The sequence below is a fragment of the Phyllostomus discolor genome, chromosome 4 (genome assembly GCF_004126475.2).
Source record: "Phyllostomus discolor isolate MPI-MPIP mPhyDis1 chromosome 4, mPhyDis1.pri.v3, whole genome shotgun sequence".
Taxonomy (NCBI): domain Eukaryota; kingdom Metazoa; phylum Chordata; class Mammalia; order Chiroptera; family Phyllostomidae; genus Phyllostomus; species Phyllostomus discolor.
In genome coordinates, this window is record NC_040906.2 from 136,684,757 (window position 1) to 136,711,983 (window position 27,227).

General features: G+C 42.9%; 1 protein-coding gene across 1 annotated transcript in view; it reads right to left on the reverse strand.

Annotated features, from left to right (window-relative positions):
- Window positions 1–27,227, reverse strand: part of B3GAT2 (beta-1,3-glucuronyltransferase 2) — a 68,063-nt gene that overhangs the window by 23,990 nt on the left and 16,846 nt on the right. Inside the window, 2 exon segments of the mRNA XM_028508988.2 lie at window positions 7,884–7,913; window positions 7,916–8,030. Of these exon segments, the coding sequence (XP_028364789.1) occupies window positions 7,884–7,913; window positions 7,916–8,030 (145 nt within the window).

Genomic DNA, 27,227 nt, shown 5'->3' on the forward strand with positions numbered 1-27,227 from the left:
GACTGGAGGGCAGGACAGTCGTGGCTGCATCCTGCTGGAGGTGGGGGTGGGGGTGCCCACAATTACAGTCCAAGATGTCACGCCAGGTAGTAAGGGCTCTGGTGCAGCAGTACCGGGGCTTTTAACTATAGAGGTAATAATGAAGCCGGGGGGGGGGGGGGGGGGGGGGGGGTGGGGGACTGTCTGTCTGGGGTGCTTGCAAAGACTTGCCAGAGGAAGTGAGTTTAAACTGAGCACTAAAGGATAAGCAGGGCCAAACTGTGGAAAGGACTGCAGGCACAGGCATCTGTGCAGGCCCCAAGGTGAAGGTTAGGATATGTGGGATGAACTGTGGGAGCAGGTGTCCTCAAAGACCAGTGAAGGGGAGTCAGGTAGGTGGGTGGGTGGGGGAGGGATGGGGTGGGGTTGGAGCAGCAGGCAGGACTGTGCCACCATGCTGAGGAGGAGGAGTCCTTTACCCTAATTGCCTAGGGTGAGGGATTGCCAAGATCAGGTCTGCACTCCTGAATGATTCCTCCTGCCTCTCAGCAGGTGGGGGCTGGCCAGGGCAGTGGGGATGCAGGAAACCCAGGTGGGCCGTCTGGGTATCCTATCCTCATCTCAGCCATTCCAAGCTCCACAACCCTCCATAAGGATGGCATATCCACAACAGATCCACAGTCTGGGGACTTCAGTCAAGGAATGTGATCTTTCTCTTCCTAATGTGCACATTCCTGTTTTTAGACAAACTGGTACTCTGGTTATCAGAATGTTCTAATTTCCCAAGATCACCATATTTCCTGCACTTAGTTTACAACTCAGATAATGCCAATTAAATTGACGTAACAAATTATGCCATTAAACTAAACCAGAATTAAGTTTAATATATCTGCCATCACCATAACAGACAACAATGTTAAAAAGGTCTTAACTTCTGCTGGGTCTACGGACAGAATCTGAATTGGCTTCTTGAAATCCGATGAATGACTGCCAGCTACTGTGCAAGGCCTGTGGCACAACAGCCGCTCCCCCTATGCAGCCTCATCTCCCCCCAAACGGGACCTCCTCAGTATTTTCACAGATCGAATTTCCACTCCCTCTTTGCTCTTTTGGAGACTTTCCTCAGACGAGTTTGCTGATCTTTTATTAGCCTCTGGAGTTCAGGCCCTCACTCGTCCTCGTACCCCTTGCTCCTGGGAACAGTCCTCGAGGCCCCGGTTGCTCTCAACCATCCCAACGCCGCACTACATGCTCCTGCTCTCACACTTTCACAGCACCAAAGCACTTCTTCTTCCATGTCTGCGAGACGGACATCTGCCAGCTGAAATCGTGATTCACTCGCCTCTGCTTTCCAGGGTCTGTTGTCATCTGTTCCACCCCAAAACCCTCTTGTTGGGCCTTGTCCCTGTCGCTGGCTCCTCCTCCTGCAGCCACCTTAAACGACTGCTCCCAGGAAGCAATCCTAGGCCACGACGGAGTGTCCCTGTGAGAGCTCACCCACTCCCAGGGTGTTGGCACACCTACCCCGTCCAGCGGGCTCCGGGCCAGCACACTCAGAGTCCTCCTAGACTTCGCATCCCTCCAAAGGTCACGTGGGTGAAACTGTCTTAGCACTTTACAATGTCTCATTTCTATCAGTCATGAAAGAGGCCACAGACAACGCTCAAGGTGACCCTGAGGCATCAGGAGACATCACTTAATGTACCCCTTTGCTTAGCGAATCAAAGCATTAGTACAATGAGGAGTGTCTTCATTATGCTAATGAGGTGGCTCTTGGTGGGCCCCTAGATTGGTTCAAGATGGGGGCTGGTTACCAGAAAAAAAAACATGATTAAAGGGAGGGAACTCAGGGCCATCCGATCCCTGCAGATAGATGCTAGAGACTGAGTTCAGTCACAAGGCCTTTGATTTAAACCAATCACGCCCTGTAAAGAAACTCCAATAAATACTCAACACAGAGAGATCAGTGGGACGTCGGGGTACTAAATCATTAATGTGCTGGGAGGGTGATCACTCTGATTCCTCGAGGAAAAGGCACAGAAGCCCTGCGGTCTCTCCCCGACAGCACAGGTGTCTTTTCGTTTGCCTGGTCCTGATTTGTGTCTTTTGTGTTAGAAATGTAATAATAAGGAGAGCATTTTCTGGGTTCTGTCAGCCCTTGTAGTATATTATCAGACCTGCCAGGGGTGTGGGGAACATCACATTTACAGTCTGGTTGGTCAGAAGGGCAGGTGGCCCGGGAACCCCACAGTGTGGTGGTGTCTGAAGCAAGGGCAGTTTTCCTTGTTGGGGACTATACCCTCCAGCTTGCGGGGTCTGTGGTGACTCTGGGTGGTTAGTGCCAGAGCTGAGCTACATAGACCCAGCTGGATTTTTACTGGAATACAGTCCCTACCGTGGGCCAGCCACCTAACTGGAAGCTGCATATGCCACCGTTAGAGGAGCACAGGGCCCTGCCTCACCCCCTAGAGGTGCAGGCAAATGTCAGGAATTCAAAGTAAACACCTCAGTCTTAAGTCTGAATTTGAAAAAATCTACACCTCCTAGAGAACTGACATTAAGCTTGGTTCTTTCAAGCTGTGGTTCTTACTGACCACCCCACCCTCCAACCCCCACAGAAATGAACAAAGTGAGTCTCACTTCAAAGTAACTCCCCGACCTCAAAACGGAGCTAAGAACTTGGCATGGACTGCCCTGCTTTTAGTCAACAAGGACTAGCTAGTGGGCAGGTGCCTGAGGGGTAGGAATTGAAGACCAAGGGAGGTGCAGACCAGCAGAAATACTCTGGGGCCTCGCCGGCCAGGCAGAACACCTTGGCCATCAGCCAGCGACCGATTGCAGAGCCAGCTACAACTGCTGCCGGGCCGGGGCTGCCTCCAGTGCTTTCTTTGCATCGTGTGAATGGGTATCTTAATTCTTTATTCAATAATCATGAGAGGACTTCCGTCAAGATGGAGGCATAGGTGGACGCACCGTACCTCCACGCACAACCAAGATTGGAACAACAACAATTTAGAGGCAGAATAACACCCAGAACTGACAGAGAATTTATCTGAATGGAAGTCAGAGAGCCAAGAAGTTGAAGTAGACCCGTTCATCCAGACCAGTAGGAGGGGCGCAGACGAGCAGCCAGGGGCGGGTCATGGCGCTGAGAGCAGAGAGAGTTGGGTGCATAAGGCATCCGGGGCATGTAAGGCATCTGGGGCACAAAGATCACAGCGGTGGACCCTGAGTATGCAAGGTGCAGCTGGCAGACTCAGCGAGTACAGCGATTGTGGAGGCAGGGTCAGAAGCACGCAACCAGGATCCCAGAGAGGGACTGAGGTCCCATGGAGAATGGAGCTACCACCATTGTTCCTCCCGCCCCCGGCCCCACATACAACATCACAATGTCACAATCTAGCAACTGGGGTGCCCAGCCCCGGTGAACACCTAAGGCTCCGCCCCTCACTGTAACAGGGAGCGCCAGACCAAAAAAAAAAAAAAAAAAACACAAAAAAAAAAAAAGAGAGAGAGAGAGAGAGATGGCTCAAACAGAGAACAATCAATGTCCTAGGACCATTCTTTTAAGTGACCGAGAGATGGCCAATCTATCAGATGCACAGTTCAAAACACTGGTGATCAGGAAGCTCACAGAATTGGTTGATTTGGGGCTCAAATTAGATGAACAAATGCAGGTTACCATAAAAGAAATGAAGGAAAATGCACAGGGAACCAATAGTGATGGGAAGGAAACTGGGACTCAGACATAGAGTGGATCAGAAGGAAGAAAAGAAACAACCAAACAGGAAAGAATGGGAGAAATAAGAATTCAAAAAAAACCAAGAAGCTCAGGAACCTCCAGGACAATCTTTAAACATTCCAATATCCGAATTATAGGGGTACCAGAAGGGGAAGAGGTAGAGCAACAGATTGAACACGTATTTGAACAAATAATAAAGGAGAACTTCCCACTCTGGCAAAGGAAATAGACTTCAGGAAGTCCAGGAAGCTCAGAGAGCCCCAGAGAAGTTGGACCCACTAAGAAACACACCAAGGCACATCATAATTACATCAGCCAAGGTAAAAATGAAGAGAAAGAATCCTAGAAGCAGCAGAAGATAAGGGGACAGGAACCTACAAAGGAGTTTCCATCAGACTGTCAGCTGATTTCTCAAGAGACCTTACAGGCAAGAAGGGGCTGGAAAGAAGTATTCCAAGTCATGAAAGACATGGACCTATATCCCAGATTGCTCTATCCAGCAAAGCTCTCATTTAGAATGGAAGGGCAGATAAAGTGCTTCTCAGATAAGGTCAAATTAAAGGAGTTTATCATCACCAAGCCCTTATTTTATAAAATGTTAAAGGGACTTATCTAAGAGAAGAAGATAAAGAAAAAACATGTATAGTAAAAGGACAGCAAACTCACAATTATTAACAACCACACCTAAAGCAAAACCAAAAGAAACTAAGCAAACAACTAGAACAGGAACAGAACCACAGAAATGGAGATCACATGGAGGGTTATCAACAGGGGAGTTGGAGGAGGAGAGAGGGGGAAAAGGTACAGAGAATAAGTAGCATAGATTGTAGGTTGAAAGATAGGGGGAAGGTAAGAATAGTATGAGAAATGTAGAAGCTAAAGAACTTATAAGTATGACACATGGACATGACTAAAGGAGAGGGTATACAGGGTGGAGGAGGGTATTACAGGGTGGGAGAGGGTATACAGGGTGTGAGGGGAGTGTAAGGGGGGGAAATGGGGACACTGTAATAGCTAATCAAATAAAATATATTTAAAAAAAATAATCATGAGAAAACTTTTTAAAAATTTTCTCCAGTGCAAACAGAAATAATCTTGACTTCTGCCACTAACACTGTGCCTACAAGATAATTTATCAGAACAACGTTTCGTCATCTGAGAGCAAAAAACAGCATCTGCAAAGTCCAGCTGGCCAAACACAGACCCAGAGTCAACTCCATGACTGTCTGGTGCTTTAACAGTCCTGACATCTTGCACTCAATAAGCTTCTGTGACTTCACAGAGATACAGCCAGGACAGACCCTGAGGGCTTCTACATGAATGTGCCCAACACCCCAAAAACAAGACAGCTGTGGGAATGTGAACCTGTGCCTCTTTAAGTTTCATGGTTTTAATCAGCTAGTGAGAATCCAAGAGAGACCCCAGCTTGTTCAACTATCTCAGACCACATCCCAAGCAGTGCTTCTCAGACTGGCCTGGGCGTCCACTGGTGGGGGCTCCCAGCTTCCTTCTCTCTTTCGGACACTGTGTGTGTGTTGGTGCACGTCGCCCGAACGAGAGGTGGGAGGTACCGTGTGCACGTGAAGGGCCAGAAGGTCTCCTCCTTCTTCTCACAGAGGAAGCATGAGTCTTCTGTGGAATCTTAAGGTAAAGCTGTGAATTTTAAGATTTAGATTCAGAACAACTTCCTCAAAATCAGAATCATTATTGATCAACGAATCACTCTCACTTTAAGGCTTTCCAAAATATCAATATCAATAACTTACTGAAAACTAATTTTGCAAAGCAAGTTTGTGTGTGTAGTGAAGAAAAATTTAGTGTGGCAAAAGTTTGTTTTCTTAGAAACAGAAAGTTATTCTATTTTAAAACAGGATAATTACTATAAAACAAGCAAATCATTCATATTGGTGTCTTCTATTATGCTTTGAAACATATTGAAATGGTCCTGGCTGGTGTGGCTCAGTGGATTGAGTGCTAGCCTGTGAACCAAAGGGTCACCAGTTTGATTCCCAATCAGGGCACATGCCTGGGTTGTGAGCCAGGTCCCCAGTGGAGGGGGTGTGGGGGGGCAACCACACATTGAATTTTCTCTCCCTCTCTTTCTCCTCCCTTCCCTCTCTCTAAACATAAATAAATCAAATCTTAATTAAAAAAAATTAGTTGAAATGTTTAGAAAAATCCAAATGTCAGCCATGCCAGGAGAAGGTTTCCCAGAGACTCTAGCAGGGAAAGTGCATCAGATAATTTGTCATAGGCAGGTCTAATGCACAAAACTCATGTGTCTTCTCAATTTTGGGGGGTATTTAATCATCTACACTAAGTTCCTGAAGCAAAACCCAAGAAAACTCATCCAGGTGGCCCTGACCTTGATGTTACCTTGCAGGGTACTGGGCAGAGATGCTGTGTGTAAGGAGGCGTGCCTGGGAAGGTCATGTTGAAGCAAGGCTCTGGGGCAAGTAAGAACCGAACACCTGCCAGCTGGCTGCATTGCTGCTCACGTGCCTGTATAGAGTCTGAGGAGCTGGGCTTTCTTCAAGCTTCCCAGGGTGGGAAGCTGGGAGAAGAAAGACTACATTAGAGAAGACCTCAGTAGCCACTCATGTCACTGCTTCATTCTACACATGAGGAAAGGAAGTCCCAGACGCAACAGACTTGGGACTGATGGTCGCCATGTTTTCTGTTCAAGGTTACACATGTGTCCCACCAGCAGGAACCCTGATTCTCAAGGACACGATATGGTCAGCCTTGTATTTTCAGGGCCACAAAGTCAGACTTGAACAACAGCCTCTTCCGAGAATCCCCGGACTCTCCGCATCCAGCCAACCTGACTCTCTCTGTGCCTTCAGGTAAATGCTTTGGGTGAGATGCCAGCTCCGCTCTGGGGCTGCAAGAACTGAGTACCAAAGCATAGGCTGGGGTTAGAAGAGGGATGGGGCCATGAGGAAGCAGAGAGAGGGGCCTGGGAGAGGGTAAGAGATCCAGACGGTCCTTGGAGTTAGACACAGTGACAGTCCCACCAAACTGGGCCTCAGAAAGTGTATGTTTGACACTGAGTAAAAATATCCCAGTCCGTCTTCTCCCGTGATGCAGTGCGACAGACCCTCCACGCTGCCATCCACGAGAGCTTCCCCCAACAGCTCCTGCTCCTGGTATTTTCCTAAGCTTGCTTCCTCAAACGTTCAGTATCCTCAGAATGAGAGTGATGGAGCCAGGTCAGAACGGCTTTCGTCGCACCAGAATTCTGAGCAGAGGGAGCCTGACTGCAGCTCAGAAACCTGCACGGAAGACCGGCCAAGTGCTGGCTGACAGACAGAGCAGTGCTCCAGAGCTGAAGATTGATGCGATCAATTTGGAAGCTTTTCTGCCTTCATTGTCCTGGGTTATAGATGTTGGTGATTTTTTTTTTTGCCTCTAAGCCTTATGTTTCAAACTTCATCTTTCCACAGTTATCACAGGCATCATTTCAAATAACCCACAGAAAATAAGTCACTCTATGATAAGGTAGCATTTTGGAATATGTGGTCTGCTATGGGTCTTATTTCATTCAATTGCTTGGTTAGAGAATAAAACTCTTTAAAGCACAGTTATGCTCAAAATTAATAAATGCTTAAAAAGCCAGCAATCTAATTTTATATTTTAGCTAGTCTCAAGAAGCACTAAATTGATCAATAAGCATCAAATTGATTGGTTAGTCAATTTCTTATCACTATTTTTAACTTTACTTTTATTGTTGACTCTATCACAGATGCCCCCATTCCCCAACCCCTTTGCCCACTTCAGTAAGCATGTGATTTATTCTAAAAGGCTGGACCTCCAGAGAGAGGTACCAAAAGGCAGGGGCCAGGCCCAGTTCTCGCCGCCGACCCCCCCGGTGCCCTGCCCAGCACCTGGCACACAGACATTTCTTGGACAGGAGGATGGCTGCATGGGCAGGCGGCAACATGGAACAGAAGGAGCATTTTCTAGTCACCCCCAAAATTAATGTCCACCGGAATTAACCAAAGGGCCTGTTTTGAAGGTTTAAATAGTGCATCTGCTAAACACAATGTGACCCAGAATTTTAACCAAAGTGGCCTTTTCCAGCTTCCCTCATCTAGTGCCTGGGTACAAATGGGAATGCCTGTAAGAACAATCCGGCAGAAGCAAACTCTACACTCCTCACCTGCCATGTCGATGGCGAAAGGCCTGTCTGTCTCCAGCCGGTGTACCAACCGACGACGACTTTGCCGTTTTCCACCAAGGGACGTTCGTAGCGTCGCCCGCCGACAAGGCCCACCGGCCAGACCGAGACCTTGCGTGTGGTTCGCATCTGTAAACAGGGGAAAGAGACTTGGTTTCAGCTTCCTTAGGGAACGGAACTTGAAGGGAGGACAAGAATGTGAGACATGGAGAAGAAACAAGAAGGGGTGGGGTGTGTGCATTTCCACAAGCTGAAGGCTTCCAGACAGAACCCTCTGTAGGCAGGGAGCTGCCCAGTCGCTGTCCATCTGCTCGGCCCTCGGCCACGCACCGCTCAGACGGAAACTAAGCCTGGGGTTCAGGGTTAAGGGAACTACAGTGGGTGTCAGTATCTGAACACCACTTAAGGGAAGTTCCACCTGACTCAAATATTTCCCATTTGTTTCAAGTTGGAATCTTTTAAACAACACGTTGTATCTTCAGAAGTGAGAAGTTTAGTTCCCCTTTAGGAAACTTTATTACTCAGTAACAGTGAAATGTTTACTCAGAGGAGCCACAGGAGTGTGCCTTTCTCTAAATTTTTCATTGGTTTTAGACACACAGAAATCTTGGCTGGTGACATTAATAATGGGATCCACCACAGAACAGACACCAGCCATCCTCCCAGTGACAAAAAGAAAAACCAAACCCTAAATCTGCCTGTCTTTTGCAGCAGTTGGCCAGATTACAGAAGAAGCACCTTACCCAGGCAGCTGAAGTAGCTGTCCTCTCCCAGCACACCTTCATACCTAGCGGAGTTCTGGTTAAAGACAGCCCTCAACTGAAGGTTAATCTGCTGGATTTCTTTAGAGGAAAGAGATGTTCACAAGAAAGCTCAATGATGCCAGGCAGCATTTTAGGGAAAACCACCATCTTCTTCCTGGCATTTGTTGAGCATGGCTGTAGTCAGCCCACACAGCACTGTTGGCAAACTAGAAAAAGGTGCCCCTTTCTCTGGCAGACGCACTGCAAGCTGGGGCCCAGGGCTTACCCACCCAGCGGTCAACAGATCAGCAGGATTCCAACTCCGCTCACCCCTCTCTGCAGGTGTGTCCTAGGACAGGGCGTACTTGCAACAGCAGCAATGAGGTGGCGCTGTTGCTGAGGTGATATAATCTCAGCACCAATGCTTTACCGCTCATTTCTATAGAACCGAGTCCATGATCAGTAACCATGTTAAAATAGTGGATTAGCAATCAAGGATATTTGTAATGAGAAAAAGGAAAATTATACATTTGGGAAAGATTTTCAAATGCAATTCAAATGAAAAGTCAATTTATAAAAGATGAAAAATAATTGGATGCTCCCTTTGCCAAGCATCCCAAGTTATTTATGTATTAATATGCCACCTCATTCCAACAAGAGGACTTAAAGAGAATGCTCCAAGTAACAAAGATCTCACTTGTCTTCCCCAAATCTGAAATTACCATTTTTAAAGTCTACCCATTTTCCAATTAATTAATCACTGTTGTGTTGTGCCAGTTTCATTTTTTGAAAAAGTTCCACTGAAGTATAATGAAGGATACACTAACTGAAATGAAGAATACTTATAGGGAATCAATAGTACAGTAGATGAAGCCAAGAGTAAAATCAGCAGTTCAGAATGTAAGGAAGCAAAAAACACCCAATCAGAATGGGGGGGGTGGGCGGGGAGGGGAGAATGCAAAACAAAAATAAATAAGTAAAATGAAGACACTATATGGAGTCTCTGGGACAACTTCAAGTGTACCAGCATTTGCATTATGGGGGGGCCCAGAAGAAGAGCAAGAAAATTGTAAGCCTATTTGAAAATATAATGACCAAAAACTTCCCCAAATTGGTCAAGGAAATAGACATGTAATCCAGGAAGCACAGAGACTTCCAAACATGATGAACCCAAAGAGGCCCACACCAAGACACATCATAATTAAAATGCTAAAGGTTAAAGACAGAGAAAGAATCTTAAAAAGCAGCAAGAGAACAGTAGTTATTATCTACAAGGCAGTTCCTATAAGACTTCAGCTGATTTCTCAAAAGAAACTTTGCAGGCCAGAGGGATTGGCAGGAATATTCAAAGTGAGTGAAAAGAGAGGACCTACAACCAAGATTCCTCTACTAGCAAAGCTATCATTTAGAATCAAAGAACAGATGAAGAGCTTCCCAGATAGAAAAAGCTAAAGGAGTTCACCACCTCCAAACTAGTAGTATTACATGAAATGTTAAAGGGTCTTCTTTAATATAAAGGAGGAGGAGAAGGAGATAAAAATATGAACATAAAATGTCAAGAAATAGCCCTGGCTAGTGTGGGGTTCAGTAGATTGGGCACCCACCTGTGAACTGAAAGATCGCTGGTTCGATTCCCAGTCAGGGCACATGCCTGGCTTGTGGCCAGTTCCCCAGTTGGGGGGTGTACAAGAGGCAACTGATCCATGTGTCTCTCCCCCTCTTTCTCTCTCCCTTGCCCTCTCTCTAAAAAAAAAATAAAATATTTAAAAAAATTTTTACTTAATTTTAGAGAGAGGGGAAAGGGAGGGAAAAAGAGGGGGAGAGATACGTCAATGTGTGGTTGCCGGTGGGGAGCTGGCCTGCAATCCAGGCATATGCCCTGATTGGGGAATCGAACCAGTAACCCTTTGGTTTTGGCAGGCTGGCACTCAATCCACTGAGCCACACCAGCCAGGCAGTAAGTAAAATATTTTAAAAATAAAAAATAAATGTCAATAAGTACATATCTATCAACAATTGAATCTAAACAACAAAATTAATAAACAGAACTGGAAACAGAATTATAGGTAGAGAATGTTTGATGGTTGTCAGGGCGGGAGGAAGGGTTGGGGGGATGAGTGAAGAGGTATAAATTGGTTTTACAGAACAGCCATGGGGATGTAAAGTGCAGCATAGGGAATATAGTTTTGATAATATTCTAATAACTATGCATGGTGTCAGATGGGTGTGAGATTTATTGGGATGATCATTTCATAAGTTATATAATTGTACTCACTGGAGTGTACATCTGAAACTAATAAATATTGCATGTAAACTGTAATTGAAAAATAAAAAAAGATTAAATAAAGAAAAACAAAAGTAAAAAAATAACAGTCCTACTGAGGTATAAACTGACTGCTGGGAAGAACAGACGGTCCTGACACCAACTATCCTCAGAAAGGCCTGCGTGCCAGGCTGACCCTCGGCTGGCATCTGAAAACCTTGCTTTTTGAAGTAATCTCCTACACTTATAAAATTGTTTTGCCTACCTAGAGAATTAAAACCTGCTTTCCTTTGGGAATCCGAAATACTGGTGGGGCGGGGCGTGCCTGTGTGGGCCAGATTCAATAAAAGCCCTGACCCTTGCGTGGACTTCCCCGGCATAAACACTGCATACCGAGGCTGCATGTTCGCTGGGGGCAGGCGCGCTCGTGTGACGCCTCCTGCGAGGGAGAGGACACGGGAGGTGTGCTCGCAGAAGCCTCCAGACCCTTCCTGACGTCCTTCCGCCTCGCGCACGCGGCTGTGTTTCCTTACCGTGCCACTGTGATGAATGTTGTCCTCAATGTCATTTTGTTCAGCTTGGTTTAGTCAGAACTTGGAGGAGATGCTGCAGGAACCTAACTCTTGTCTCTATCAACTAGCCCTTGGCAAAAATGTTTTTCTTATACATGATTTTGCTTAGTCACAGAACCTATCAAAGACTTTCAGAGAGGACTTACTGCACAGCTTAACTACATGCTGAGCTCTGTGAGTCCTAGTAAATAATCTAACAGGGGTGGTCTTGGGACCCCTGAAAAATGCAATATAATTGGGGATACACTGGGACATATGTATATATAGCCATGAAACCATCACCACAGGAAGATGATGTGCATCTCTGTCACCTCCGGTTTTCTTTTGTTCTCTTTTATGAACCAACCCTCCCCCGCCCTCTCCACACCCCCGACCCCGGGCAGCCACTCTCTCCTTTCTATCACTAACACATTGTTTGCACTTCACAGGATTTCATATGAATGGAATCATATCGTGTATACTCATTTTTTTAAGATTTGCCTTCTTTCGCTCAGCATAACTATATGGTTACTCATCCACGCTGTGATGTGTAACCATAGTTCATTCCTTTATATTGTCAACAGCATTCTATTGCATGAATTGCCACAGTTTGGTTTTTGTTGTTGTTTGTTTTTGATTTTTAAAAAATCCATTCACCTGTTAGTGGACAGTTGTTTCAAGCTTTTGGCTATTACAGATAAAGCTGCTGTCATATTGTGTACAAGCCTGTGTGGACTTTTTTTCCTGATAAATACACAAGAGTGGAATGGCTGGATCATATGATAGGTATATATTTAACTTTTTAAGAAACTGCTGACTTATTTTCCAAAGTGGTTGTGCCATTTTAACATTCTCACCAGCACTTACAAGAGTTCCAGTTGCTCCCACATCCTCACCAACACTTGGTACGGTCGGTGTGCAGTTCTGGCATTCTAATAGGTACTAATAGTATTTCGCCATGGTTTTAATTTGTATTTTTCTGATGACTAATGATGTCGGGTATCTTTTCATGTGCTTGTTTGCTACCTGTATTGCTTCTTTGGTAAAATATTTGCTCAACCTTTTGCCTATTTTTAAAAATGTACTGCTTATTTCCTTATTATTGTTGTTTGAGAATTTTTAATATGTTCCGCACACCCACATATAAACCTTCTCTCAGATATATAAGTATTTTCTTCCCAGTCCATGCCTCAACCTTTTTATTCTCATAATAGTGACTTTTGAAGAGCTGAAACTTTTAATGTTCAAGAACCCCAATCCACCAACTTGTTCCTTTATGGATCGTGCTCAGTGTCACAGCTGAGACAGCTATGCCCAACCCAAGTCACAGGTTTTCTACTCCTTTCTAGAAGCACTAGAGTTCTAGGTTTCACATTTAGAGTATGATCTACTTGGGCTAATTTGCATACATGGTATATGGGACTGATGGAAGCTTTTTTCTGCATGTGGAGAGTCAATGTTCCAACAGCACCTAGTTGTCTCAGAACGACTGGGTTGCCTTTGCATCTCTGTCAAAAATCAGTTCTCCTATGTGTGTGAGTTTATTTCTGGACATTCTCCTGTGATTTACTGGTCTGTCTGGTGATTCTGATGCTATTATCTTCACACTGTCTTGATGTACGAGGGCTGTATAACTCTGGAAATCAGGCAGAGTTAGCCTTCCAAAAGTTGTTTTAACTGTTCTCCTGTTCATTTCCATGTGAATTCCACAGTCAGTGGGTCCATTTCTGTACATTGGTTTGGTGAGAACTGACATCTTAACCACATTGAGCCTTCTAGCCCAGGGACATGATCTATCTCTCCACTTACTGCAACCTTTCATTTCTCTCAGCAATATTTTAGTGATTTAACTATTGAATCAATGATAGCATTTAATGCTTTTGCCTCCTAGCTTTTTTCCATTGGTGGGGAAGAAAACCCAGAAAATCCACTATCATTTTCACAAAAATACAGCTCATTCCCACTCCACCTTCAGACTCCTATTCCCTCCCACATTGCAGAAAATAAAATCATTCCATTTTTTTTGTCTTATATATAAAACAAGCCAAACACACCAAGAAACCAAGTTAAAACTAATACATATGTTTTTCCTTAAATTAACAAAATGGCCTTCTGGCATGGAAAGTAGCAGTATGTTCTTTTTTTGCTATTCTCTTAAAATGTCTATGATTTTTCAGCTCACAAACTGGTTTTGCCTACTCGCACTAAATTTTCAAATCTGTGAAACACTGGTAAGCAGACTCCACCTCAGACTTGGGTGTCCTCTTGCAAATGCATAGGCCATGCCCTGCACACAGCAGGTGCCGAGAAATTCTTAGTATGTATGTGAGCACCGGCGAGTAACTGCAATGCGGGCCACACATCACAAGCCATCAGTGTCATCAGTGTGTGCCTGTGATGTGCGAGGAACAAGCTCATGATCAAACAGGAGAATAGACAGTGAAACAAACAGAAGACAAAAACATTTTTACAAAGTAGAAAAAGAGGAACTACCATTAAAGGGAATATGATAAACCATAGCTATGGTACTACTAGTAAGGAAACAAGGAAATGTTTCATGGCAGGCTTTTCCATGCAAGTGAGGTCAGAGAGACAACGTGGGATTGTGTCTACACACCACAGAATGGCCTAGGGGTCCGGGTACTGAGAAGAGTCAAAGAAGCAAAACTTAACATTTCTGTGTCAGTTTCCTGTTAGAAAAAAAGTTTTGCTTAGCACACTCCAAATTTCTGAGAGGATCTCAGAACTAACACTTGTTCGCACTTTTTTCCCCCTCAGAATGTCACGGTGTTAGAGGTGAAGTGATGACTATTTGAATGCAAGTGAAGTGGCAGGATTCTGTTTCCAAGTCTGCTAACTAAAAAAGTTTGCCATTTAGAGGGTTTGAAACTTCAGACACATTCAGACGCCCTTGCCATGTTCACATGGCTCGGAGATTCAGTGTGGGATGCTTCACCCCGAATCAGATACATAGCCCTTCAGAACACGACCACAGCGCTATATAGAGTGGGCCAGACATTTCCAAGGAAAATAGCACCACTATTTACAGAACATCTTCACTTCACCCCTGGGACCCATCCTTTGCTGTGTGTCCTTTTCTCTGCAAGCGTTCCTTGGCAGCCACATGGTTTTGGGAGAGGGGTGAAAACATAACAATGACTGTCCCTGTTAAAAGTAAAACCTTTTCGTAGAACTTAAAAATATCCTCAGTATTTAAAAGATTTGTTACTTTCTTAACATAAAGTAGCAGTTAGGTAACAGGCACAATTTTTCAGGTGCCTGGCGTGAGCTCTGATCTGAAATCAAAGAGTAAAGCCCTGGACAGTAAAATAAAGAGGAAGCAGTGCACATACTTGTAAGAGTTACAAACAGGTTGGATCCCCAAAGGCATTCTCTTCCTATTTATTCAACGCCATACTCTGTCATTTATTCCTCCCACCAGGACATGCTTAGCAATGTTAACCAGTCACAGTCACTGCTAGCAGAGTCATTTCCATACACCCAACAACTTAAAAGGACACAAAAGATATATTTGGGGCCTTGGTCACATAGCTCAGTTGGCTAGAGCATTATCTTGATACACCAAGGTTGTGGGTTCGACCCCTGGTTAGGGTATGGATAAGAATCAACCAATGAATGCATAAATAAGTGGAACAATAAATCGATGTTTCTCTCTCTCTCTCTCTCTCTCTCTCTCTCTCTCTTTCTCTCTCCCCTCCATTGCTTTCTCTCTAAAAATCAATAAATAAAAATGTAAAAGACACATTTGGTACATTTCTACACTCCTCTGGACTAAATGCCATTTAAACCATCAGAGGGCAGGTGGTGCAACGGGAGGGCAGCAGGTACCCACTGTGCACTCCGATCTCTGGCGGCCCTTAGCAACAACCAGCTCCTGTTTCTTTAGCCAACCTTATTCCTGCAGCTTTAAGCTGCATCCTTTCAGTCCCTCCTTGAAAGATGGCGAACAGCCAGCTCCAGGGACTGCAAAACTTCAGATCACACATATGTGATCATAATGCCCTTAGAGTAAAACAGAAAATGTTAAACAGATGCCTTCAGCTTCCTTCAAGACATACCATTAGGTGAAATCTTACTTTATTTTTTCCAAAGGGAAATGAATAAAGTTCTTGATCTTCTGAAATTTAAAATGCTATAGGCAACCTCAGGGATTATAATTTCAATAAAGAACACTATACTTGGTATCCTGCCTTTTAAACTAGTAATTTCAGAGAAAAGAAGCAAACCCACCCCAAATCCAACAGGCTCCAGTGAATTAGAGGAAAGAGCAGTGTGGATATGATGGAGGAACACAGGCGCGATGGCCTCGAGCCGGGGTCCTTTCCAACTTCACTGCCCACAGACATCTGTCGTTTTCCAACACAGAAGCGACATCTGCACGATCCAATACACTGTGATTTTCTTTGGAGCAAGTCTGGAAATTAACGTCATGTCTGCTCTTTCTGTTTCTTGCAACTGCCCCCGAATGACTTCACCATCTATTTCCTTCAACTAATTGTTACCCAGCTCGTGCTATTTGTTCCAGTGTCCTTCACATGACTTTATATTGCCCTGGACTTCTGTGGGGTTTTTTTTTTCCTATTTTGATTTCTACATACCACCATCCACAGCATGAACTTTTGAGGTACACAAGCTAATTACTTTAAAGGAGTTGAGCCTTCTAGAAAGCAGAAATGTTGCTAATGTTATATTCTCAACCCCTCTCCTATGCCACTGGCATAACATTTCTTCCATTCCTCCTGCATTTATTCACTAAATATCTACCATGTACCTAATGTGTGCCCAGTGCTGTGTTGCACTAGTCCCTGACCAAGGCAGACATGGCCCTTGCCTACAAAGCCAATGTTCTGGAGCTGGGGGCTGGGGGAGCAATGACAAAACTACCTGTGAAATTAGTTACATAAGTGCTATGCTGTTAGGACCCACGCTGCTGCTGTGAGAACAGCTGCAGAGAACTGGACCTGACCTGGGGCCTTCCAAGACTTCCTTGAGGACATCAGGGAGCTATGCCTGCAGCATGAGTAGCATTAACCAATGTGGACAGCAGGCCAAAAGCCTTCCAGGAAGAAAGGAACTCAAATGCTGCAGGCCATTCTGACTGGTGTGAGATGGTATCTCACTGCAGTTTATATGCACCTCTCTGATGATTAGTGACATTGAGCATCTTTTCATATGTCTATTGCCCATCTGCATGTCCTCCTTGGGGAACTGTCTATTCAGGTCCTTTGCCCATTTTTAAATTGGGTTGTTTGTTTTCTTGATGTTGAGTTTTGTTAACTTCTTCATAAATTTTGGATATTAACCCCTTATCAGATGCATCGGCAAATGTGTTCTCCCATTCTGTGGGTTGTCTTTTTATTTTGTTGATGTTTTCCTTTTCTGTGCAAAAACTTTTTAATTTGATAGAGTCCCATTTTGTTTATTTTTTCTTTTGTTTCCCTTACCTGGGGAGATATATCTGAAAAAACATTGCTATGAGCAATGTCCAAGATTTTGCTGCTTATCTTTTCTTCCATGATTTTTATGGTTTTGGGTCTAACATTTAAGTCTTTAATCCACTGGCTATCATCCATAAATGAACAAACAACAAGTGCTGGTGAGGCTGTGGAGAGAGGGGAACCCTTTTGCACTCTTGGTGGGAATGCAGACTGGTGCAGCCACTGAGATGGAGACACCTCTAAAAATTAAAAATGGAACTGCCATTTGACCCAGCAATCCCACTTCTAGCAATATATCCAAAGAAACTCAAAACACTAATTTGAAAGCACATAAGCACCCCTATGTGCACTGCAGCATTATTTACAATCTCCAAGATACAGAAGCAGACCAAGTGTCCATCAATAGATGAGTGGTTAAAACAACTATGGCACATTTACCCAATGGAATACTACTCAGCCATAAAAAGAAGGAAATTTTATCCATTGTGACAGTATGAATGGACCTGGAGAGCATTATGCTAAGTGAAATAAGCCAGTCAGAGAAAGACAAATACTATATGATTTCACCCATATGTGGAATCTAATGAACAAACTGAACTAACAAGCAAAACAGAAACTCATAGATAGCAGGATGACAGTTAAAGGTGGAGGGGAGGGGAGGAGGTGAAGGGACTGAGCAAAAAGGAATCCCTCTCAAAAGTGTCCAAGGCAAGCATTCCTTCTCTATCCACCTCGGTCAGGTATGACACAGACCCATTCTCCAGTCTGAGGTCAGTGTGTCACTCACTTTCTATGCTCTCGTTTATTGTGTGACCAGAAGTCAGAGGCTGGGGCATCTGGCCACACGTGGCCCTGGAGGAAAGTTTGGTTTGGCCTGCAGATTTCTAGTTTTAAATTGAGACATATTAAAAATCCGAAGATTTAAGGTCTCTCTGAAAATTTGGCACACGAGACAGCACCCTGCCCCCCCTGCCCCCGCCGCCATACCACTGCAACTCTGGACTGAGAGGCTCAGTCCCTCTGAGCAGTGCTAGCCCTGCCTTGTTTGCCACAGTCCCCAGGGCTGAGTCCACGCACCTGTCACCGTTCATTACTGGCTTGTGCTGCATGGGAGGCGTTCCTCTCTCCAAAGCAGGAAGTGAAAACACACCCAATGAGTCATGCATTTCTAGGAAGCCAGGAGGCAACATTGTTGTGTGTGTAGAAATCAGGAATGTTCCTGTGACCTGAATATGTAAAGTATGTGTATAAAAGACACAATTAGAAAGAAGAACCATGAGAAATAATGGGAAAGGGACATACATAAAAATAAATCAGGTTGAAGTTTTAGCCCTTTAAGTTTTTTCTGTTTTATTTTTAATTTTTTATTTTAGAGAGGGGAAGGGAAGGAAAAAGAGATGGAAATAAATGTCCATGTGAAAGAGAAACATCAATCAGTTGCCTTCACTGACCAGGACGGAACCTGCAACCCAGGCATGTGCCCTGCCTGGGAGTCAGACCAGTGACCTTTCAGTTTGCGGCATGATGCTCAACCAGCTGAGCCACACCAGCCAGGACAGTCCTTTAAGTTTTAACACAAATAATGTAATACTGCTTCCATGTGGCCAGCTTCACTTAATTACATCACGTGCTTGAAGACAGATGAGTTTGTGAATCCTGGCACAGACGGTCTTGGAGGAGCTCACTTGGGCTCTCTGCTCATTATAAAACTACGGTAATCAAGATGATGTGGTACTAATATAAAGACAGACATTTAGATAAACAGAAAAGGTTAGAGAGCTCAGAAATATTCCTTCCCGAAGATAGCTGGTTGAGTTTTTTTGGCTAAGGTAACAAGACAATTCAATGGGGGAAAGATTAGTCTTTTTAATGCACAGTACTGAAACAAATGGACATCTGTGTGTGAGAGACAGAGAGAGGGAGAAAGGGAGAAGTTTAAGCCCTATATCTCACAGTATTCATAAAAAATGAATGTAAAATGGAATCATGGATCTAAACACAGAAACTAGTTAAAAAACTTACAGAATAAAATATAGGAGAAACTCTTGTGATAGGCAGGGTAGCCACAAATTCCTTAGGTAGAGCCTAAAAAATATTCCACAAATTGGAATATTTTAATTTACTCAAAATTAAATTTTCTACTTTCCAAAAGATACTGTTAAAAAAATTAAAGTAAGTCACCAACTGAGAGAAAATATCCCAAAACATATATCTGACTGAATACACACAATACACAGAAAATTCTTATAGTTCAATAAAATACCTAAAACATGAGTAGCATTACCCATTGTGGACAATTAAAAATGGGCCAAAGATCTGAATGAACAGTTCAACAGAGGAAAATAAATAATCCACCAGCACATGAAAAGATATTCTAGTGTCCAACCCATGGACCGAGGACTGCACGTGACCCAGGATGGCTATGAGTGTGGCCCAAAGCAAAATTGTAAATTTACCTAAAACCCTTCTTTTTTGCTCATCTGTTTTCATTAGTGTTTGTGTATTTAATGTGCAGCCAAGACATCTCTTCTTCCAGTGTGGCCCAGAGACACCAAAAGGTTGGAAATTCCTGTTATATTATCAATCATTATGGAAATTAAAACCACAATAAAATACCATTACAAACACACTAGAATGGCTAAATTTAAAAGATTGACAATACCAAGTGTTGGTGAACATATAGAGTAACTGGGTCTCTTATACATCCCTGGTGGGAGTATAAAATGATACTACCATTGGAAAACAATTTAGCAGTTTCTTATAACGTTAGAAAATATACTTATCATATGACCTAGGAGTTACATTTCTAAGTATCTACCCAAGAGAAATGAAAGCATATGTCCACACAAAAACATGTACCTAAATGTTCACAGTAGTTTTAAACTTCATAATACCCATAAATTGGAAATGGACCAAGTGTACATCAACTGGTAAGTAGATACACAAATTGTGGTATATCCATTCAATAGATTACTACTCTGCAATAAGAAGTTATGAACCACTGATATTCATTACAATATGAATGAATCTCAAAAACACAATGCCAAGTGAGAAAGAAACCAGACAAAAGGCTACATATTGTATTACTTCACTTTTGTATATGAAATTCTAGAATAGGCAAACTTATTTATGGTGACAGAAAGCAGATTAGAGGCTGTAAGCAGTGAAAACTGACAAGGCGATAGTTACAAGGGTGTATGTGGTGTTGGCTGATACTCAGCAAACTCTACACTTAAATGCATAAGTGTATTTATGGTACGTGGATTTTATGGTACGTGGATTTTACCTCAATAAGCTAATTTGAAATAAAAACAAAATAATGAGATTTCAATATGAACTCATGATTAAAGAACCTAGAAGTATTAACACCTCAGCAGCCATAGCAACACTTCACACAGGTCTTGCTTTGTAAATACCATTCTTCACCAAAAGGAGTTGGGGCTCCTTGGAGAAGCAGCTGATTCCAGGTCTGGCATAGGTGAATTGTGGGTAAATTATGTTTTGTTCCCCAAAGAGCAGAGAAGTGCTCACAGATAAACAAGGACATTTGTAATACAGATAGGAGCTGGTCTGAAGGGCTGTGGTCACACTGTGAATAATTTGAGCATTAAAAGAATGGCAGTGCTAGATTAAAACACACTGGGTGTGAAAAGGGACCCACAGACCACAGCTATAGGTTGGGGTGTGTGAGAGAAGCAGTTCTCAAAGAAGAATGCCAGCTAACAAGTGTAGAAGGAATGACGTAATAAGAGAGCCACCATTTCATATGCCCAATGTAATAACTAATTCAAGTAAAAAGCATCCTGTGATGCTAGAATGCTAGTCCCCCCACCCTACATGAGCCCGTCCTCTTTCCTGCCACCTACACTAAAATGCAGTCCTAAAAAATTCAAATAAGCTTCATCTACTGTACTATCCCTTTTATAGTTGTATTTACTGTAGTAAAATTTGATGTTTTTTTTAAAAATATGAACACAATGAACTAAGTGCCAATGACCATGTTGATCTCCATTTGTATATGAAGGTGGCAAGCTACATATAATCAAATGTACAGTTAGGTTTGCATAAAACTTTTGCAAATTAGCTTGCTAACAAAATTTGTTCCTTTTGCTACACATTCCCCCACACGCTTCGAGAGTTCCTTGGTGGCAGTGAGCGTGCTGCCGTCCCTGTGGCCGTGTGTCCAGCACACAGAAGGAAGTGTTTGTCCGAATGTGCAGCTCAGGGAGCACGGGCACCTGGAGCTCTAAAGGACATCGGATGCCTGGTCTTATCAGTCCACTAGCCTTTGCATGTAGTAACAGGCAGACTTGGATGCAAAGAAGTTAACCCACTTCAAGAAGTTATAAATTAATACCACTAGCTTGGAAGCATTAAAAAAATGAATATGGTCTCAAACATGTCTTCTGGTGTTGTGTGTGCATGCACACGTGTGTGTGTGTGTAGAGGGGGGACCCTAGGGGCATGTGTTAGCTTGTTCAATCCTTCTCCATGACTGTGTAAGAGGTGGCAGAGTTCACTGCAAGAGTGCCCAATCTGTTTTCTGAATGAGTACTGACCCCAAAGACCTCCAATCCAGTTTGCCCAGCACTGTGTGAGGAAATTCAAATTCCCTCATTTCTGTTTCTTAATTTTTCCCCATGAGAACCAACTACAGCAGTCCCCTCTTATCCACAGTCTCATGTTGCATGTTTTCAATCACCCATAGTCAATCACAGACTGAAAATAGTACAAGGAAAATTCCAAAAATAAACACTTCATGAGTTGTAAATTGCACACAGCTCTTAGTGATGTGACATCCTCTGCCTGCCTGGGACATGAATCACCCCTGTGCAGTGTCTACCCTGCATCCACCCCCGTCTGTTAGCCACGTGGCAGCTGCCTGGGTTGCCTCAGAACCACTGCGGTTGTGTGCAAGTAAACTTATTTTACTTTAGTAATGGACTCAAAGCCTGGGAGCAGTGATGCTGGCGGTTTGGATATGTCAAGAGGAGCTATAAAGTGCTCCCTTTAAGGGAAAAGGTGAAAGTTTGGTGCCATCTGTGGTTTCAGGCACCCACTGGGGGTCTTGGGACATGCCCCTCTTGGACAAGGAGGACTACTGCACCCATCTCCTGTTCTGAGAGAGAACAGTGGGGGGAAGATGTTTTCAAAATGCTCAGGTAGTTTTAAAAGACGTTGTTTAATGATCCAGTTTCATCTTGAGGTATAACATTCGGTGGGGGGCGGTATTGAAGAGATAATACCTGCCTTCCTCACTGCACACACACACAGCATTCTCTTAAAATAGATTTTGAGAAATATACACAATCCCACTTCTTCCCCAGGCAATGAGATATAACCATTCTTTTCACAGAAGTACAAAATAATAAAATAGTTTTCTTTCTTACTCTTCAATCCTGTCCCTATTCCATTTAGGATCCTTATACCTTTGGGTTTCTTTCCCAGTATTTAATTAACATACTCCAAAAAGAATTTAAGGCAATTTAAAGAGGTACATAGATAAAAGAAAATTGAACAGAAGTAACTGATAATGAATAGCTTCTTTCCTATACCAGCAAATAGCATGGAAAATAGCATTACCAAAGCAAGAGCAAATATGCAATGCCAGGCATAAACTTACTGAGTACAGCGTGGGGACCGTATGAAGAGAATAGCAAATTTGACTAAGGATCAGCAATGGCGTGGATGGGGACAGAGACTGGCTATGGCAGAGACTGCCCACTCATCATCTGCTCGCTCCTCTTCCCTACTAGCTGGGTCTCAGTTTAGTTCAGGAGGTGACCAGAATTCCCCACCCCACCCCACAACAGGACTGAGGTGACCCTCTTCCAACGCTAGGGGCAAATCCTGACATGTCAGTGACTAGTTCAAGTGTTGGCAGTTCCAGTCTTTACAAGAAGTGTGCTGGGCTGCTCCTGACAAAGGCTCCTTCATTCTTGAGGAGACCCCCAAAGTCCTTCCACCCTAGCACACAGCTGTGTCTGGACGTGATGGCTGGAACTGCAACAGCCATTTCATAACCAGGAGGACAGCAGAGGACAAAGTTTGACATTCTGAACATGACAGCATGGAGAGAGAGAGACAGACAGACACCAGGCCCTTGATGACCCATTGGGTTGCCAAGTCAGCCCAACCCTGAAGCCTGTTCTACATCTGCACTTCCAGACGGGAATGTGGTTCCTCTTCCCCGGCTTAGAGAAGGCTCCATGTCCCTGCATCCTGGGCAGCTGGGATGGAGTCAGAGGGCTGATTGGAGCTGTGGCACACAGGTGGAAAGTGTATCAGTCAGTTCCAAGTCTGGTCCTCAAAAGCAACCTGTACCATTCCCTGGCCCTCTGCCCTTACTAGAGTGACCTCATGAACCATCATTACAGAGAGTGTAGTAACAAGAGGGAGTCCTGGGATGTGAGCCACCAGCTCTGTGCAGGAGAGTCCCCAGTCCCCAGTGAGATGTGCAGGACCAGCAGTACGCTTCTCGGATGCCAGTGTTTGCCTGCTGCAGTGGTCAATATTAATTATTCTGCTCATAAAGTGAGATAACTATCTATCTGGCTTAAACATAAATATATATATTTATATAAGCATAAATATATATATTTATGTCTATATAAATATAAACATGTATAAATATATATATGTTGGGGTTTTGTAACATGTAGCCAAAAGCTTCCTCTTTGTTACAGTTTCCATTTTCTTGGACCAGAAGTCTCAAAAATACATAGGGTTCTTCACAGTTGTGCCCGAAGTGAAGCTCCCCCACAACAGCTCCCAGGGACATCGTTTTCCTGAGCTATAAGTTTGGTTCACTGCTATAAAAGCCTTAACTGCTGACCCAGGGAAAAGTGTGGTATGGTTTTATGAAGGTAACCTGAGGCATCTAACAAAGATGGAGCCTGAAAGGAAAAGGGCCAGGAGGAGCAGGGGCATCTTCCCTGGGGTGTTGGTCCCAGGGGCTGGAGGCACTGGGCATCTCAGCGCAAGACTCCCATGTACTCAGACCAAATCCATAAGAAGGCAGAAACTTTCCATCGTGGAAGGGTCTTTGACTAAATAGTTTATTTGAGCAGCAGGACTAGAATTTTAATGTTTTCACTGATTAATAAAGCACTAGTATGCTATGGTGATCAATATAGCATAGTACATCATGGCAAATTGTAATTTTCCAAATAGAGGATTTATGAGAATTCCAATTTGAAGAAAAAAGTTTCACAGCTAGAAGCAGTGGATTAGAGAGGCACACAGCAATAAAAATACATCTGTAAAACACAGTACAGCATGAAAGAAAGAAAGGAAAAGAACTATTCCATAATGCCATTTATATACATTTGAAATAGTGCACACAAAGCAGTAAGCATTTCATAAGGGCACATACAGATGAAATGATCCACAGCATGCATATTAGAATAAATGAAGATAAAAATAAAAGGAAATAAACAGAAGAAGGAAGGAAACCCGCACAGGACGGTGTTGATAGCAGGTTAGAACTACCTCGGTACCTGAAATATGACAGAAAGAAAAAAAAAACCTCAGGTTCTCCTGGTGTAAAATATACTCAGAATGTGTGAAAAATTAATAAAAGAGGAACAGAGAGGGAACTCTCTAAAATTATACAAGTAATTAAACACTCCCAGGAAACATTGAAAAGGAAGGTTTTGACAGAGCTTTTCCCAGCACATTATGTAGACTCTTTGTCGCTTCAGTATAAGGCTGTTTGACAGTTATCGTGACCAGCCTTTACTTTGGTCAAAACTAACAATATAGGGGGCTCTTGAAAGAAAAACTAATTCACAAGTTCAGTTCTCAGCAAAATGCAGAGGCTATTTATTCACTACAAGATTCACAGCAGGATTTATTTAAATAAGGCTTTTTTTTTTTTAACAAACTATTAAATCCTTGACTTGGGAGGAGAGTATCAGAAAAGCAAAACAGGCAAAGAAACCTGAACCAGCTCCTTGTTCTCTACAACAGACACACTGTGAACACAAGAAGGGAGACGAGATAAAGGTAAAAGCTGGGAAAAGACATACCACAGGAACAGTGAGCACAGTAAAGCTACTGTGGCTATGTTAATGTCAGACAAAGTAGCTTTCAAAACAAAGAGCTTACAGGAAATAATGAGGAACATTTTATAATAATAAAAGGGTCAATTCAGTAATAAAAGGGTCAAAAAGAAAAGTAGCAAGTCTAAATGTGTATGCACTGAATAATATAGCCTTGAAATACACGAGGCAAAAAAGATGGATACACCTAAAAGGGAAGAGCTGAGTCATAGTCAGAAGTTTTAACACAATTCTCCGTTTGATAGAGCTCGCAAAATAAATGTCAGTAAAATATAAGAATTTAAGCAGCATTCAACTGATTGAGATGCACAGAGCTCTATGTCCAGCAGCTGCAGAATAAACATTCTTTTTTAGGCACATCTGGAACATGCACCCAAAACAACCATATGCTGGAATATAAAGCAAATCTCAATACATTTCCAGTGAGTGAAACTAAATTATATTTTCAGATCACAAAGAATAAAACTAGAAATCAGAACCAAAGATAATTTAAAAATCCCTAAGTATTCAGAAATTAAGCAACATACTTAGAATTATTCAGTAAAATTAAAGAAAAAGATATGCAAAATAAATCAATGAAATTAAAAATATTTTGAAGTAAACAATATGAAAATAGAGCATCAAAATTTGTGGGATGCAGCTGAACAGTGTATAGAGTGAAATGTATAACTTTAACAATATATTAGAAAAGAAGAAAGGTAGAAAATTTAAAGGTCTAAGTTTCCATTTTAATAAACTTAAAAAAGAGAAATTAAATACAAAATAAAGAGGGAAGAAAATAAAAGAGCAAAACGGAACAAAAATTATACAAATTAGAAATAGACAACAGAGAGAAGCAAGGCGAAGAGCTGGCACTGCGAACCTGACCCCCCACATTTAGGTCTCAGTTCCACCACGGATTAGCCGTATGGCCGCAGGCAAGTCTGGCAGGCACTCGGCGCCTGTTTCTGCACATGTGAATGGGTAGACCGGTACCACAGTGCCGTCGCACGGGGTTGTTTAGAAGATTGAGTCAGTTAAAACAGGTAAAGCACTGATGCATCCTGGCACATAGATATGTTTCAGCTGCCATAAATGTAACATCATCACCATCATCACAAGCTGCCCAGGGACAGAGATTCTCTCACCCTGCCATAGACATTGGGACCTGTCACCAGGGAAACTCTTTTCTTGATGTTTAACAAATAAGACACTTTTCTAGGACAAAACTGCACTAAGTAAATTCTACAAACTCAGGCCTGGAATGAGAGGCACCCTTCCTAGTATGCTTCAGGATTTAGAAGTTGAAGCTCTGATGCATGCCTGAGGTCTGTCCTGAGCATGAGTACCAACAAGAGTCAAGTCATTTAAAAATCATGCCTTGAAATCTCTTATTAGATACCACTGTTGTGGAACACAGTTCAGAAAACCCTGCATTCTTTTGTGTCTGTCCTTGTAAAATGCATAATACTTTGTGTGCAGTATTTTAACTTTACATAAATGGCATTGTGGAATAGATTTTCTCCCATTTTCTATGCTGTACCATATTTTAAAGATCTATTTATGTCACTCTGTCTACCTGAAGTTCTCCTTAGTCCTGGATTTTTTAGTTCTGTTAGTAGCATATAAAGATATGGTTCAGATATGGGACAGTGACCAAAACTAATTTATTAAAATCTAACAGGTAGCATCAAACAAACAAACAAACAAAAAACAAAGCTGAAAGTAGAATAATTACAAATAAATTTGATGGTAGGAAACAAAATATTTATACACTGAAAACTATAAAACATTGCTGAAATAAAGATAACATAAACAAATGGCATGACATCCCATGTTCATGGATTAAAAAACAATATTGCAAAGAAGCCAATACTTTCCAAAGCAACCTGCAAATTTAATGTGATCCCAATGACATTTTTTCTCAGAAATAGAAAAATCCATCCTAAAGTTCACATGGAATCTCAAGAAACCCCAAATAATCCAAACAATCTTTAAAAAGAAGAAAGTTGCCCTGCCTGGTGTGGCTCAGTGGATTGAGAGCCAAACTGTGAACCAAAGGGTCGCCAGTTTGATTCCCAGTTAGGGCACATGCCTGGGTTGCAGGCCAGGTCCCTAGTGTGGGGCACACAGGGGGCAACCACACATTGAAGTTTCTCTCCCTCTGTTTCTCCTTGCTTTTTCTTTTCTAAAAATAAATAAATAAAATCTTAAAAAAAAAAATAAGAAAGGTGAAGGACCCACAGTTCCTGATTTTAAAAGTTACTG